This window comes from Phyllostomus discolor, chromosome 4 (assembly GCF_004126475.2).
Source record: "Phyllostomus discolor isolate MPI-MPIP mPhyDis1 chromosome 4, mPhyDis1.pri.v3, whole genome shotgun sequence".
Lineage (NCBI taxonomy): Eukaryota > Metazoa > Chordata > Mammalia > Chiroptera > Phyllostomidae > Phyllostomus > Phyllostomus discolor.
Genome location: NC_040906.2, coordinates 50,390,821 through 50,407,733, shown reverse-complemented (window position 1 = coordinate 50,407,733; position 16,913 = coordinate 50,390,821). Strand labels below are relative to the sequence as shown.

Here is a 16,913-nt window from a genome sequence, read left to right as displayed (position 1 = left end):
AAGGTCTGTGCGTCATGTCCACTGAGCTGTGATTAATGAGGGCCCCAGGAGCAAAGAGCCTCGTCACAGGCCTGGGGTGGTCAGTGTGCTGGTGGGCCCAGGGGCATACCCAGGTAGGGCTCTGCTCTCACCTGGCCCAGTCGGTGAGAACTGAAGACATCAGGGGACTCTGGCAAACGCCAAAACCAGACATGTCTCTTTGCCACCCAAGGCTTCCGCTTTTGTGTCCTTCCTCACACATGTCCTTCTCTATCTGAAACCTTCCTAGTCTCCACCTCCAGTCTCTTCCCAATCTGAACATTTCTTTAACATCACACCCTCTCTTGATTTATGGAGTGATTACGTTTTAACGGGAATTAGTGTTAATCATGGTTACTCTAACCAAGCATTTTTATTTGAAGTGCTTAATGTCAAACTGATTCACACTAAAGGGATTTTAGACTTTGGCAAATAGGCGAAGAATAATTGTGTTTAAAGTTGGCTCTGCAGATGGGCCTCCTCTAAGCCTGGCATGGCATTTGTGAGGGTGGGCGATCTGTAGAAGAGGTGGTCCCTGGCCCTTCCCCACCCCATGCAGCCCCTGGTCCCTGGGGAGGATCCACCCTGCTTTGGCAGGTTATGGGCTGATTATGGACTGCTGGCGAGGATGACAGTGTCCCATCACCCCTGAGCGCTCAGGTGGCTCTTACTCCATCCCTCCCTAGCTTGAGGTCACACAGAGACACTGTTCCCTCCAGGGTCATTTTGCTCTGTTCCCTTCCTGCTGGCTGACAGAGGAGACTCTGTTCTCCGCCTCTCCTACCCTTAGCGTCTCTGTGCGTCTCTTACCTGAAAGTCCAAAATGCAGCTTCTATGCTTTCTGGAACATTTGACATTAGTTAATGATCATTTACAACATCATTCTGTATTCCTTATGTACAGACACCTATCACTACACAGCCTTAAATATTTGCCTCTGGTGGCAAAATTTCTGACAGCAAAGTTTGTCTTAGGAATGCATTCTCTTAGTGCAAAGAAAGTTCAATTAAAAACTACCATTGAACACATACCACTGAACAATATAGAAAAAAATACCACATGGAATTTGCCTTGGTTCTTATCTAATCTCTTTTAAAATGGGGACCAAATGATGAGAAAAAGCACATTAAATTTTTAAAATTAATTATTTAATATGACATTGAAACTTACAGGTAAATGTTAACTCTTCGAGGTTTGCACATATGGACTTCGCATTTAGCAAAAAAAATCCTTTGAAAGAATCACATGAGGACCATATTATTGATGTGATTTATAAAATTATTCACATATCTGAAAAATGGTTTTAATGTATTACAAACTGATTTTGTTTTTTAAAAGAGTAAACAGTGTTTTGATTAGAGAGAAAAAGTACTACTCTTCAGAAAATTAAATAGCCTCAGAAGGAAATCAGAATGAAAGAACTTCATCAAAGCTAAATGCCATTTGCCACATGTTTTTATAAAGAGTAAATGCTTTGCCCCCCCCATGTCCCACTACCCACCCTCCCCAAAGGTTTCTCGGAGCACAGCCACGCTCCTCTTTACTCTGCAGATTTTCTGAATCTGGACTAAAAGCAGAGCTTTAAAACCACATGCCTAACCCTCATCTGCTCCTCTCTCTGACCATTCCAGCCCTTGACTCTGAAAATGACTTAATTTGTAGACACAACAATTAGCATCACAAGCACCAAATGAGTTTCTGAAGCATTTGAAATTTTTTTCATTGTCTGAGAAAATGGCAGCATCTGTATGTGGTGTGATTTGTATTTGCAGGACGTTGAGGCGAACACAGTCAGACTCAAAGAACATGACCAAGATGTCTTGGTGCTGGAGAAGGTCCCAGCAGGGAACAGGGCTTCTAATCAAGGAAACGCACAGCCTCAGCAAAAGTAGGTTTGCATCCAGCACTGCAACTGCCAGACTATGATTAACCTTTTCACATGGTATCGTCATTTCTACAATAGCATGTTCTCCTTCTCTGTGGAAGATGGCGGTGTGCGACTTCTTTCTCTCTGTTGACTAATCACACATTTTGTGGAGTATAATGTATCCCTTTCCGGCACTGTTTAGCTTGGTGCTGCCTGGAGTAATCTGGGGGAGACTGTTCCCCTACTCTGAGTGTTCTCTGTAGATACAGTGTTAGACTGCAATAGCTTTGGAACAGGAGGCATCGGAGAGAACAACGGAAGCAGGAATGCCAGGCAGCTTAGGGCACACAGAGGCCCCCCGGGCAGGGATTTTCGACAGGTGTGCTCCAAGAATTTTTTAAAACATGCAGTACCTGACTTTAATCAGAGGCACTGGCATATTTTCCCTAGATTGTCAAATAAAACAATGACAACAGCCAATACAACAATAGTCATCCGGTGTGAATGAATCAAAATTATACCTATTCCTTTTTTTTGGTCAGATCGGAAAAACAACTTTTTTTTTGGTGAGCTGCAGAATTTTAGTAATTAGTTTAGGTGTGCCATCAGATGGAAGAGGTTGAAAACCACTGCCCTGGTAGGTGGTAAGAGCCTTTGGTGTTTGAATTTCTATGGAGGATTTCTCAAGAAGTGTTTCCATCCTGTTGTCAGAATGAGCATCTTTGACAGAAACCCAGATTTCAAATGCAAGACAATCTGCTGATTGCAGCCCGGAAGCAGACGTTTGGCTTCACCCATCGTTACCTCTGCTCATGTCAAACGGGTACTTGCTTCTCGGGCCCCCGTGTAACTTGGGTCTTTACAGAGTACGTATTACGTTCAATTCCATCTTTTGTAGCAACCTCCTGCTTGAGACTTTTTCATCAAATGTACCAACATTTATTTGAATGGAATTACAGGAGAATTAGGAAATGTAGCTCCAAGAAATAGAAAATCATAGAATCTCATTTTTAAAATAAAGATTAATTTTCAGTCTTAGGATGATAAAAAAACCAATGTTGCAGGTAAAGAAATGTCACCAAATGATATGTTGACAAAGAACACATCCTAGTAGTGTTTCTTTGTTTGCCCCGTGAATGGGGTGTTCCCTTTCACCGGCACGCTCTCTGTAGTACTGATGAATTTTTATTGTTCAGACTAAAAGTCTAAGGCTCAGACATTTCATCTGGATGACTTGGCATATTTACAAGGAAGGTGAGAAGAAATACAGTGTTATTGAATAGCCATAGTATATTTTGCATATTTCATGTAATCCCTTATTACAACCCCTTTCAACAGATGGAAAAAATTAGGCTTGGAGAAGCAAGTCACTTGCCCAAGATTACGAAGCTTGTAATGATAGCACTGAGATTCACGTTCAGCTTGATCAGCTTCTGTGCCTTTTTCTCCATTAGCCGCGCAGATGACTAGCAAACTGTGCAATCTGAGTTCTGTGTCCTCAGCGCTACCTGCTGCACATGGCAAACCATTATACTTCAACAGGACTGACATAAAATGGACTACGTTAAAGTATTTTTTCACTCACAAAACTATAAAATAGCTATCCAGAATTCTTCATTATTTCTTTTTTGTTTTTCACTGCTATTCATTTTTGAAAATGTTCTTGCTCAAGTGTTTTTATCAGCTGCCCTTCCCGAGGAGGGTGAGAATGAAGACATTTTTTATGTGAAGGTTCTCACTATCCCCAATGATTTTCCTTAGTGTTCTTCAGTACAACTTGAACGTAACTAGGCCAAGTTATGGTGATCATCTGCATTCTTTAATAATGCTTCAGATGTCACAGGAAAATTTTGTGGCCTGAAAAGGGAAGCCTTGATAATTCTCCTTAACCTTGAAGCATGTGACCAAGATGTCCCCTGGAGGCCCCCTTCCTTCACCTCTTCATTTTGATCTTCACAGCAGAATGATCAAAAGCATTTGCTTGTTACAACATCTTCCATTCAGAGCGCCTTCCAAATATAGATTTTTTTATGACATCAAACTAAAGGGAACAGAAAAGGAGAGGCCATGTGCATTAAACTTATTTTAGGCCTGGATCTGATTTCTATTATATCTCATTTGTGTCCTCTAGACAAATCCAAATTTCTTATGTGATTCAAAAACCTGTGCATGTTCTCAGCACACCATTTAAGAAATAGCAGTGAGTACAGAATAATGCACCATGCAAAGTCAGTTTCCTGAGGAATAAAAGGCCATTCTCTCAAGCGGTGGTTTTCCACGGCGAGCTTTCCCAAGCCAGAGCAGACTTGACGATGGGAGGCTGTGCAAGTCCGTTTTGGTTGATATTCTGGATAGCTTCGATAGCATGGCAACACCCATGTCTGTGGAGGGACTTAAGATCTAGGAACCTTTAGGGCTTCTATCACCTCAGAAATTGTCCTTTTTGAGCTTACAGAGGGTCTCTTATTTTTCCAATTCACTTTTCCCCCGAGAAATCCAGAAGTTTCAAAATTGCCTGACTCTGCCCAAGTCACTCAGCTATGAGTGTGATAGTAAAATGTCAATTGCAAGACAGTATTTCTCATGCTGGGTAAACTTTATGGAGCCCTGAAAAATTTATCATCATGGTTGTCTTCTGCTCTGTGGTTATGTGGTTTTAGTAAGAAAGAAAGAATTTCAAATGGCTCTTCCTGTTTTCAGTACTGTGCTGCTTGGACTGAGACCAGCCACCCCATTCACCTCCGTCCTGTTTGCAGACAGTCTCTTTAGGGCTCCCCCTACCCCCAACCACTTCTTTTTCTGTTCTCAGTACAGAAAGAAGTGTCTCTTTTCCTAATATCATTTCCAGACTTGATGTTAGGAAAAGATTTTCTGTCACAGGCTTGAAACCCCACCACTTGGATAATATAGCCAATTGGGGTTCTCTTGAACTTGGACTGAAGTAGCCCCTTCCTGCAATCATCTGAAAAGAGCCACACCATCTGGCCTGCAAGTTTCTCATTTAAACAATGCGAAGCAGTAGGTGCCTGGCAGTGTCCAGCCTGAGACAAAGAAAAAACATGATGTTTCAGTCAAACCCAGAGCTGCAAGATCACAGATGGCTGTGTGGCCAGCAGCTCCCTGGCCCTCCCTCCTCAGAGTTCCCCATGGTGAAAGGTCAACACCTGAACAGCCTTCGGTGGAGCTGGGAAGAGGGGGAGGACCAGTAAGGCCGCCACAGCAGCTGCACCACTAGAGGGAGCCTTTGGTAGCAGAAGAAAGATCCCCTGGTGTCCGAGGGACCAGATGGGCACTTCTCTTAGTGAAATGATAGGATACTTGGCTTGCCAACCCGGTCTTTATTCTTTTTGACCAGATAACAGCACCCTAACCAAGGGATGTCCAAACAAAGGGCACCAGACTGTGAAGCCAACTTTCCACCAGAGTGACATATTTGACAAGGGACCAGTCCCATCTGATGTAGTGATCACGTAGCCCCCATGCTGCTTACTAGCCACGGCTGCCCAACGCTGCCGTAAATAGCAAGTTTTTATTGTAATGTATCTACACCCTAATTTAAGTAAAACTCTTCAGAAACAAGCGAACAAGTTCTCTTCAAAGGGGGTTTTCCCTTTACACAGCAGACTTCCTGTTCAGAGTGAGCTCCGAGTACCGAGAGGTAGCTCTGCCCGAGGTCTGGCTGCACAAGCCGATGCAGCGACAGGAGACTCGCACTTGTGCTGTGAAGCCAGGCCTGGGCTCACAGCGGAGATCTCGCGTCTACTAACTCGGTGACCGCGGGCCGGATGGCTCCCCTTACAGAGCAGTTTCTCCGCCTGCAGAATAAAGATAGTATTTAACTAGCAGGAGTAAACCTGAGGATGTCTTTCAGGGCCCACCTAGTTGGCTGGGCACAGTGAGCATTCGACAGACGTTGAGTGCCCTCTCCAACCTCAGCTCCTCACTATGTGGGCAGATGCCACCCCCTCTCCAGCTCGTCTGCTGAGCACGATCAAAGAATCATGAATTCCAGGAATTATTGAATGAACGCAGCAATTTTCTCCACTTAAGTGTTGCGAGTCATGTGTAGCTATGCCCTCCCTTTTCTCAAATATTCATTGCCTACGAGGGGAAAAACCATTGTCTTCTACCTCATTTACTTTGAGAAAAGGGTCATGTTTTTGAGATTAAAGTATTTTTTTTCTATTCCCCCTCTTCTTCCCTAGTCTCCAAAGCCAGGTTACCTCGAAGTCTTAACTCTCCAGCTCCCTTCTGGTCCCGCACGCAGGCACGTGCTCAGATGTGCGCGAGCGCACGCAGGCGCGCGCACACACACACACACACACACGGGAGTGTGAGCCAACGGCTGCCTTCCAGGCTGACTGCGTTTGTTACCTCCCTCAACACCAGAGTTGCCTTGAGCACTCTCCCTCTCCATGTCCACGGACAGAGGGTCACGTGTTGAATTGCCTCTTCTTCACTCCCCCAGGCATGAAGTGAAGACCCTGAGATTTCATGTGTTAGGGATATTCTTGGGATCTGCAGGCACCTCCTCCAGGGTCTCAAACAAGCAGAGAAAAGATGCCGATGAGGAGGCAAAGAAGTCTGGATTCTCCTAGAGGGGATCCCAGGTTTCTGAACATAGGAGAAATTATGCTTGCTGAGCATAAGAGAATTTTATTCTCCTGGTTGTTTCTCTTCTCTGTCGTTTTGCCTCAGGTGAAGTGCCAAGCAGAAAAGCAAAGTCTGAGGTCTGGAATAGGAGCTCCCATATTGTCTTAATGTATTTGGTCTCTAGTTTTCACTCACTGTCTTATTACTATCTTAAATATGACTTTGATATAACCCACATTCAATCTAAAAAATAAATCCTTTCATGTTGACCAAAGAGCTGCATGGATGGATCATCTGAAATAATGATGAAGCCCCCTCCCCCAATAATATATATTTGACATTGAAATAAATTATATGAATTTTCTGTGGCTGATTTATTTCTGTTCAGGTACTGTTGAGGTTTGCTTGTTTGCTCATCGGTGTTTGTTTTTTTTCTCCTCCTGTTTTATTCTTAGCTGTATTTCCAAAGCACATGCCAGTGTACAGTTGGGAAAGACAGAGCATTCCAGAAATAGGCAGGGGAATCCAGTGTGGGACTGAAATTTTGCTACAAGTAACCCATATATGGATAACCTAGTTTACTGTCGCTTCCCGTCCCCAGCTCCCTGGGCCTGACCTGAGCTGCCCCGGGATTCACATGTCTCTCTTCATTCCCCCCGGAACAGGGCTGGAGGCGCTCAGTTCCCAGCCTGCCACAGCCACTGCTCTCCAAGAAATTTACTTCAGTTCCATATAGGGACAAAAGAGTCACATTTCAATAACTACTTCAGTTTGTTGTCTTCCTATGTGACTTTAGTGAGGCTCACAGGCTCTCTTACTAAAGGAGAATATGGGCCACAGGTTAAGTTGACATGGTTTCCTGGGATCTTTAAAAAATCTTAGCTGTGTGAAAAGTCATTTATTAGTGATTTGCCCACCTTTGAAAAACTAATGATGTTTTTATTTTTTATCCAGGTATACTGTGATGTCAGGAACACCTGAAAAAATTTTAGAGCATTTTCTAGAAACTATACGCCTTGAGCCAACTTTAAATGAAGCAACAGGTAAATACCTAGAACAGAGTGTGTGTACATTAAATCATGCAGAGCACTGGAAGGAAATCCTGAGTTCGTCTTCAGTGTGTGTAGCCCATACAGTTTTGGAAGGGGGTATGTATATTCACAATCGAAGAGCATCCCCGCATGGCTCACCTAGGAAACAATCTCTCTGCCCCCTCCATTCCTCTCTGTCCTTCGTAAATGGCCCAGTATCATTTGTACACATTAGGATTAGCCTTCTGTGGGCATCTCTTCAGTTATCAGTTAAGTCCTACCTGTTCCCAAATGGATTTGCTGCTGCCTGCCCAAGAGTCACAACCTTGCTCCAAGGGGAGTGAAACATGGTTGGAGATCCTTGGGCTGCCCCAGAGTGTGACTGAACCCCACCCGTATCTGTTTGCTAGGGCCGATGTAACGAAGCCCCTCAGACTGGTGGGTTTCCACTGCAGAAATGTGTTGTCTTCCAGTTCAGGGTGTTAGAAGTCTGAGTTCAGCATGTTGGCTGGGCTGGCTCCTTCTGACACCTGTGAGGCGGAATCTGTTCCACGCCTCTCTGCCGGCTTCCGGCATTTGGAAGGACCGGTGGTGTCCTTGACTGACATGCATCACCCCGGGTTCTGCCTGCACGTTCACGCGTTCTCCCTCTGTCCCCTCACACAATCTTTCTTCTGTGCATCTGTCTCTTTTTCCAAATGTTCTCTCTTCATAAGGACACCAGTCATACTGGGTTAGGGCCCTCACTAATGACCACTTGTGACCTTGCCAACACCTACAAGGACTCTATTTCCAGCCAAAGTCACCTTCTGAGGTAATGGGGACTAGGACTTCAATGTGTCTTTTTGGGAGAACAGAAGTAAACCCGTAACAGAGGTTCTTGAGGGTGAATGAGACGAATCTCACCTGTGAACAGACTGTTGTTCAGAGTTACACTATCATTCACTTTAGGGACTATCTTGTATGTGACTTTGGAACAGACTACATTCAATTAAAAAATAATCATCCTATGTTACTGGCCTGTCCTCAGAATAAAAGGTTAATATTTTAAGCAGAATGAGCTCCATGGAAGATTTCTCACTAAAAGAAGTTCAAAGATTTGTCCAAAAAAGCCTAGTGGTAGTTCAAAGTCCATTTCCATCAACTTTGCAGTACACTCAGGTGACGTTATTATTTTTGTGTGCCTCCTGAAAGTATTTTAGCACTGATTTACCTCTTATTTCAGCTTTTCATTCCAGTTTCTCTTTTATAAATAGATTATCTGAGATATTTCTTTTTATAGTGAATTAATTGGGGAGTAGTTGTTATAAAAGCCAGGATCTCTGGCTCTAGGGCAGTTATTTATGGTTCAGTATTTGTTGAATATTTTCTTGGGCAGGCACTAGGGGGGATGCTGTGGACTGGGCACTGTGGATGAGAAATCGCTCGCCTGTCATCAGGAAGTTTACAACCTGCTGGAGGACAGAAAGGAACATGCCGATAGCTTGAGCGTAAAGCCAAGTGTGGTCAGAGCTCCGTGAGCCCTGACTAGCTGAGAGGCCCAGGCGCCGTGTACTGGAGAGTGTAGCCTGAGAAGTGGCCCTGAAGAAAGGCTGGTGTCCAGTAACTAGAGACCGGGGGCAAGGCTTTCCATACCGCGGTGCATTAGAACTGACACAGAAATGGTCAAGGGAGATCAGGCAGCTTGGTTTTGTTGGACTACTGTATATTTAAGAGGTGCAGGATGGTAAGAGTTTGACTGTACATCTTGGAGGGTCTTAAATGCAAAGCTAAGCACTGGGGAGTGGCTGGAGGTATGTGAGCAAGGAGAAAGTGAGAAGAGGCCCAGGGTAAGAAACTAAAGGATGCAGTGAGGTTGGAAACCTTGGCATTTGTAAGTTTACGATTCAGTGAGAAACATCAGAGCTAATAGTGACAGTGATGTCCCACACAGAAATGGGCACCTCTGGGTTTGTCAATACCTTTTCTTAATTTACCAAGACATCTATGCTCTGCCATAGACCTATTAGTTGCCTAGACTTTGAACTTCTGTGACCAAGTCACTGAGTGACTTGGCATATCATTTTCTAGTAGGAAGTGATTTTTAAAAATCAATTCTCAACAATGTTCAGAACGTTACTTCACACAAGGAGAGGACAAGGAAACTGGGGAAATGTGCATGCTGGATAGTTGCCATGCTAAGAGACCAGCTCCCCACCCTTGGAGTCCTCTACCCAAATCTCTGCTTTAGCAAAATGTAAACTACGGTATAGCAAAGGCCTCTGGGAGGCCTGATAAGCAAGCATCACCCACCCTGTCCTCAGACAATATCTAAAACATACAAAGGACACCCTAGATGTTAAACTCAGACAAGCCCAAGTCCTTTTATACTTAAAAAAAGTTCTATATGACTTCTGTCTGGCACCTTCTCTGCATCTTCCCTTCTAGTATAATGAGGCTGAAATGACTAGTAACATGGAGTAACGACAGGATGACAGCTTGGGATTACTTGTGTCCCTTATGTTTGCGTGAGTATCTGGCATTATGCGACATGGTAGAGGTGTTTGCTAATGCCACAGTGGTAACCATGCTGCAGTGTGTGAGTGTATTAAATCAATGTGCCATGCATCTAAAACTTACACAGTGTATGTCAATTATATCTCGATTTTTTTAAAATGAGGATAATGCTTAAACCCTTAATCACTACTTCCAACTTTGCCAATATAAAAGTTAAAACATAGACATTAATGTTTATCTAATTTATATAGTTAAAATTTTCATATTTCTCACCCTTTTCTATTGAAAAGTTATATGAGTTCACAAATCTCAGCCAGTGTACTTCAGGTTTTAATTGAAAATCCCCATAGTGCCTTGCTTCCATGCTTCAACAAATGTACTCCTTAGGCTCTTAGTTTTGTCTTCATGTGCTTCCCATGACTATATGGTTACTGCTGTCTTTGCAGTGGAGAATCAGCATGCATCCAGAATGGCACACATGAAGCTTGTCTGTGGGACTTACCTTGTTTCCCTTGCCATCTTCCTGCTCACCTACTTACGAAACAGTTCACATGTAGGACAGGGCCACTTTAATTTACTAGAGAGCTTTGTTTTGCTTCAGCTGCTGCTTACACCCTTAATCTTTTCTGTTTTTTACCCCCTGCTTTTATGTCCCTCACCAATTGTCTACTCTTACCACCTCCTTTTTCTGTAATTCCATCATCTTCTCACCCCTCATTGCTCCCTCTGGAAATGAGGGGTGAAAAAGCGATAAAGAAAAAAGTGATATTGACAAAAGACACATGATGTAAAGTTGACAAAGAAATGACCTTGTTTTCCCGGACACATGGTACTGTCCATGGGTGGTTCTTTAAATACATGTACATATGTATAAAGTTATTTGTATATGCAGTGCTTCTATGTACAGTAAAACCACAATACTCCAAGCCAACGTTGGTCAAGACCCAATGAATAGATGCTCTTGCTTTCCTAAAGATTTCTATGAGAACTTAATCTTTTCTGCTTTGCATTTTCTTCCCCTTGCAGATTCTGTTTTAAATGACTTTGTCATGATGCACTGTGTTTTTATGCCAAACACCCAGCTTTGTCCAGCCTTGGTCGCCCAATATCCTTTTGTTGTGAAAAGTCTCTATTCCCTTGAAGACACTCCACATGTACATGGCCATTATCCCGCCCCATTCTCTGAAGGTAAGTCTCAGCCCAGGCAGAGTTGTGCTTTCCCCGTCTCACTGAGACACCAGCGGTTTTCCCAGCACAGACCCAGCCCCTGGGTCTCCTCATTACCTGTGAGGAGAAATGTGAGCCAAGTCACCTCAGGAAGGTGAGACTGGTTAGAAATATACCTACCTGGGCAGTAGGCTAGAGAAATTTAGGGAGTGTTTTTAGGGATAGCTCCCTAGCCTGGGAGACTTTGTATGTCCATTAAGGTACCTGGCAGGTTGGGTCTTGGCCTGCTTTGTTCCTCCTCTAAGCTGTAGTGCTAATCAGACCACTAACCCGTTGGGATAAATACAAGTTATCTCTGTGGGCTGGCTTTTCTTTTACATTTGTCCTAGCCCATCCTCTCCTCTAGAGACCAAAATTTATTCCTTCATTGCAATTTTTATTATCATTACATTTACTTGAATAAAAGATACACAACTTGAAATTCTAGTGGCAGTTCTTCTCGGCAGTCTGAAAGCCGTGCTTGTTTTCGGCAGCTTTTCAGGAGTCTGTTGAATTGACTGCTTGGTATACTGCGTCCAGCACAGAAGGAACATTCAGAAAAATGCAAGCTGAATAAAAGAAGTAAATATTATTAACGAGTCACATCCTCAAATTTGGGGGCATATGAAAGTGTATTTTCCAATCCTGCTTTATTTTTAAAGCAGCAAAAAATTAGAACCCAAAATACTTTGGCCTTTTGTGAGCAGTTAAATATATTGGAGAATAGCTCCTTTTTTTTCTGGGCAATCCAATCAATGTTGGGCATGCTTTCCTTTTTCAGAATTATAATTGCCCTACCTGATTCTCATTTTCTTGTTCACCCATCATTCTCTTTGAAGTAAATAGCATGCGTGAGGATGGGAGATTTGAGTTGAATGTGTTATTCAGAGGGAGCTGCAGGAGTGAGATTTGGGTGTTTATTTGCCTGGGAACTATCTGTCTAAGTGAAGACAGCTTAATGAGTCTTACATATATTATATATTCTTTCTGGCTCATATTCAGTTTTTCTCAAGTAAAATTAACACATTCGGGATCACTCTGTGCTCTTTTAACTTCCTACATGGTAGTCCTGATTAGATCTTTGAGATTTGTTGAAAGGAAAAACAAAGCCACCATTGAGTTTACACTAATGTTTCCAACAGCACATGGGTAAGCGGGAGGCAGACCGAACCAAAAGAAGAGTGAGTGCAGTGGACCACGTTGTGGCATCTTTACAACTCAGGGGCCAAACACTGAGCTTATTATTGTTTTGTTGTGTTTTTTTGAGAATTCTGATTTGTTCACTTATTAGCTTGTTCTCCATCAGAGTAGATGGAGGACACTTGTTATCACTGACCTCTGTTTTTAAAATAAAAGCTCCTAGAGTGAAGTCCTTGCCATCCTAGGTAGGGGGAAGGAGACAGGAGTAAACAGTAGACTCAAGAGAAACCTGTGTATCTGATCTTGATTCATTTCTCAAAAGAAGGAGGGAATCGAGGGTGGCTGAGCATCATCCACACCCCCGAGTGCCCTCAGACCACTTTCTCCACACCTGGCCCCGTAGAGCCCCTTCATTGCTTTATTTGCAATCAGTTCTCTATGCGTTGGGCATCATGCTAAGTGCGTGGACCTGTATCATAGCACTTCTCCTTACAGGAGTCTGTTGGGTTGATACTAGCTTTACTCTACAAACGAGGATTTTGGAGTTCAAAAAAAATGGAGTACCTGCCCCAGGCAAGTGGCAGAGCTGTGATTCTTCCAGGTCCTAGGATTCCAAGCCTGGGGTGTGGCATTTTTTTTCTTTAAAAAAGAAAAAAAATGTGGTTTTCTTTACCACTTATTTCTTTAAAAGTGTATCCTTTAACAACCATTTAAGAACATTTCTTGACAGTGTGTTGTACAATTGAGGTGGCTAAAACCAAAGTAGTCCCAAGTTGTTAGAACAAAATAAATGAAATGTCCACCAGAACAGCTTGCAGTGAGGGACATGTTCCGTATCTTTGCAAGTGCAGGAGCCTCTAGCCTCGAGATTGGGTTCAGCAGGAAGGAAAACGGACTCATGGACATGGACAGCAGTGTGGTGACTGCTGTGGAGAGGAGGGTAGAAGGGAACTAAATGGTAATAGAAAAAATGCAGTAAAGATTAAATTAAAAAATTAAAAATTAACTACTATGACAGATGAACTGAATTTTGAACTTTATGTAAATTTCTTAATTTAAATAGCCACATGTGGCCACTACATTGGACAACCTAAGTCTGTTCCTTGGGTACTGGGAATAAGAGGCTCAAACAAGAATTACCATCCTGTGATGCCCAGGGAGGGAGCGCCAGGGAGGCCCAGGCTTACCCTGCTGCATGCAAGCAAAAGGGAAAGGCTCTGTCCCTGAAGGTCATATGTGCCTAAGTGTTTCTGTATCATGCTAAGGACTCAATTTTTAGTCCCTTTCCCTCCAGAGAGATGTTACTTAGGCTTCTTATATCAGCTACTCTTTTTTGGTTATAAGTAACATAAAGCAACTGTGACTGACCTAACAAATAAAGGAATTTATGAAGGATGTGGGGTAACTTGGAGAACTGAAGGAATTTGGGAAGAGCCCAGGCCTTAGAAAGGGGCCTTGGGGCAACAACAAAAGGCAGTGCTGTTGGGGTAATTCAGCTCTAAGCATCCCGGGCCCTCCCCTCCTATCTCTAGGAAGGAGGGTCCCGTTGGGGTAGCTTGGGTCACTGCTGACATCTCGGTCAAGGGAAGGCAAAGCACTGTACTGCACAGAGACTGCCTACAAAGACAAACAGAGAAAGTGGAGAGATAGATGATGGGCAGGTAAAAAGAGCATACGCATCAGCTGCATAACACTACATGCACAAGTGACAGGGAAATATAATGTGAAATCGAGCAAGTGGGTTAACCCCCATGTTTTCAACATGGGATGTAGGGACATTAAAATACTTAACCATATTCCATTAAAGCACCCACGTTCAAGTGAGTTGCTTTGGCTGTTTTCAAAGTACTTAATATGTGACTTTTCACAGCAGCCATATGAAGAAGTCGGTATTTCTACTCCTCTTTTTCCAAATCAATACATTAGGATAATGAAAAATTATGATTTGCTCAGAGAAAGGTAATTACTAGTGCAGAAAAGATTTAAACCTGAGCTGCTGACACCTACTTCTCTCCTTAATCCACATTGTATGTCTCCTCCAATTTTGCTTTTTGCAGGAAGAAGGTGGTAGAACTATTTAACATTAATGTTTCAGACCTTTTATGTGCTAATGAGAGAGACTCTATTCATTAGATATGCTAGGGACATGATTTGGCCTGATGAATACAAGTGCTTTATAATACGTTTTTAAAATTTTATTTGTCCAGTTTCTGTCCTTTTAATCTCGAGTTTTTTAAATCTTCTTTAAATCTGCACTTAAAATTCAGTTCAATCTTATATTAGTGAAATAATAAATAAATATAAAAATATAAGAATATGATCATACTACAAATAATTGTGTATGTTTTGTCACAAAACAATGACTTTCTTTGCCATTAGATACTTTTCTACATGATTTTTCTAAATATAGATAGCTTTGACATCCTTAAAAATGAAACATTCTCACTGTAAAAAAAATTCAATTTACAGAAAAAGAGAAGAGAGTGAAATTCATGTGGTACCACATGAATTGTGAAAAACCTTTCAGGAATTTTATATAATTTCAGATCAGTGAGATCATGTTATATGTGGGTTTCTTTGTAATATATTTTTTCCTATTAGTGGTGTGTTATGGATATCTTTTCAAACCAATATATATAAATAAAACTACATCATTTTTTCAGATAATTCCACAAACATTAAATTGGGCACTTATAATGTGTCATACAGTTCCAGGCAACAAGGGGACAAAGATGCATGAGGAAAACATGTTATCATTTTTAATGACTCAGAATATTATATGGCAGATATGTTACAACTTATGTTCTTAGCCTCTTCCTATTAGATATTTAGATTATTTCCACATTTTTTCCTGTAACAAGTATAATGGGATGAATATTTTCTCTTACTATCCTAATTTCTTTCGACTTAGTATTCAACACAAATTCTATGCTTTTAGCATGGAGAAAAATTGTTAGGTTCATGAATTAAAAAGAAAAAAAATAGAATACAGATTTGTCACTAAGTTTTAGCTGAAACCATTTTTATATGTACTATATCCTTTTTTCCAAAACTAAGTAAACACAAAGCCTTCCGCCATTGATTTCTCTGTGAAGTCGAACTGGGCGTGTTCTGTTTAGGAGTTGTCTCAAGTTCTCTAAAAGGAACGTTTTTCAGAAGTTGCTTTTCTTGTTGATGAAATATCTACAAAACAGTATCAGATTCTTATTCTGTAGAATGAAGCCAGGTTTTTAGGAATGGATTTTAGATTTCTGAGGAAAATTATCGTCTTGAATGTTGTTGGAGCTAAACTTTAGCCACTGCCGTCTCCATCTGGCACAGAGAAGGGCCTGGTCCGTGTGCTCTGCCGCGGAGGTCTGCTTCTGCGGGCGCGGTCGGAGAGTGCATCTCCAGTGCGGGAGGAAGGTCGGGTTTGACGGCAAAGACATGCTGCACTCTTTGAAAAAAATAACTGTATTATCAGATATTCTACCAAGTACTGTATTTTATATACATTTTATCCTCCTCCCATCAACCCTATGAGAGGCATACTCTTTTTACAGGGAGAAATGAGGCTGATTGACTGGGGGTGGTGAACACACGAGGCAGTGCACACAATACAGTGTGTAGTAGAATCGTGCACCTGAAACTCGTATAATTTTGTTAACCTGTGTCACCCCAATAAATTCAATAAAAAGGAAAAACAATTTTAAAAAGAAGCGAGACTGAGCAGCTAAGTAATTTGCCCCGAGTTACATAGCTGGTGGGTGTTAGAACAAGATTTGAGCCCAGTGAGGGCGAGGAAAGCATATTTTGAACAAGAAAACTGAAAGTATCTAAAGAAAACAATGGCACAGAAATGGCTTCTGTGAGCTCAGAGTTAGTAGGGGCCCACAAAACAGGAGCAGTATTTGGCATGGAAAAAACAGTTGTTAGGAATAGCATCACAGAATTAAACCCAGAAAAGCCAGTTCTAAAGAAAAATGCTAAAACCAACCATTTAAAAGATTTTAAATGATTTCCAGAAGTGGAACTATGATAATCATGATAGCTAACTTCCACTGAGTGCTTACTATGTCTCAGATAACTGTTCTATACCTGGTTTATCAATATCATTTCATCCTTAACTGCTTTGAATGGTGAGTTAACAGACCAAGGGTCACACAGTTTACGGGTGGGCATGCTGGAATGTGAACCCAGGGGGTCTAGTTCCGGAACTTGCCTTCCCAAGGATGCACGGCGTCAGGGCAGTGGAGGCTCCCTGCGCAGGATGCCGGGATGCTCCACAGAGGCCTGTGGGGGAGGAAGAGGCCCATTGCATGGGTGGTGGGAGAAGCAGGAGTCCTGAAGTCGAAGGACCTGCTGAAGGCCTGCATCTTACAGGCTTTACTCCTCGGCTATTAACCTTGGCGTCTCTGAACCCAGTCTCTATAACAGGGGAAGTTGTACCTGTCTACCCACCTCCCCAGGTTGTTGTGAAGGTCCGATGAGGCCATGTGCATGAAAGCACATTATAAACCTTAAAGCCCCTGATACACATAAATATATTGCCCCATATAAGTAAATTATCATGCCATCCTGAG

General features: G+C 42.4%; 1 protein-coding gene across 12 annotated transcripts in view; it reads left to right on the top strand.

The window, feature by feature from the left end:
- RAPGEF4 (Rap guanine nucleotide exchange factor 4) overlaps positions 1 to 16,913 on the top strand; it is a 277,233-nt gene that overhangs the window by 219,294 nt on the left and 41,026 nt on the right. For all 12 annotated transcript variants that reach the window (XR_004902609.1, XM_028509418.2, XM_028509417.2 and 9 more), the window contains 3 exons: positions 1,791 to 1,906; positions 7,433 to 7,521; positions 11,032 to 11,110. Coding sequence is in view for 11 of the 12 variants with exons in the window: in XM_028509418.2 (XP_028365219.1) it covers positions 1,791 to 1,906; positions 7,433 to 7,521; positions 11,032 to 11,110 (284 nt within the window). In the remaining variant the exon portion in view is untranslated. The remainder of the gene's footprint in view (positions 1 to 1,790; positions 1,907 to 7,432; positions 7,522 to 11,031; positions 11,111 to 16,913) is intronic.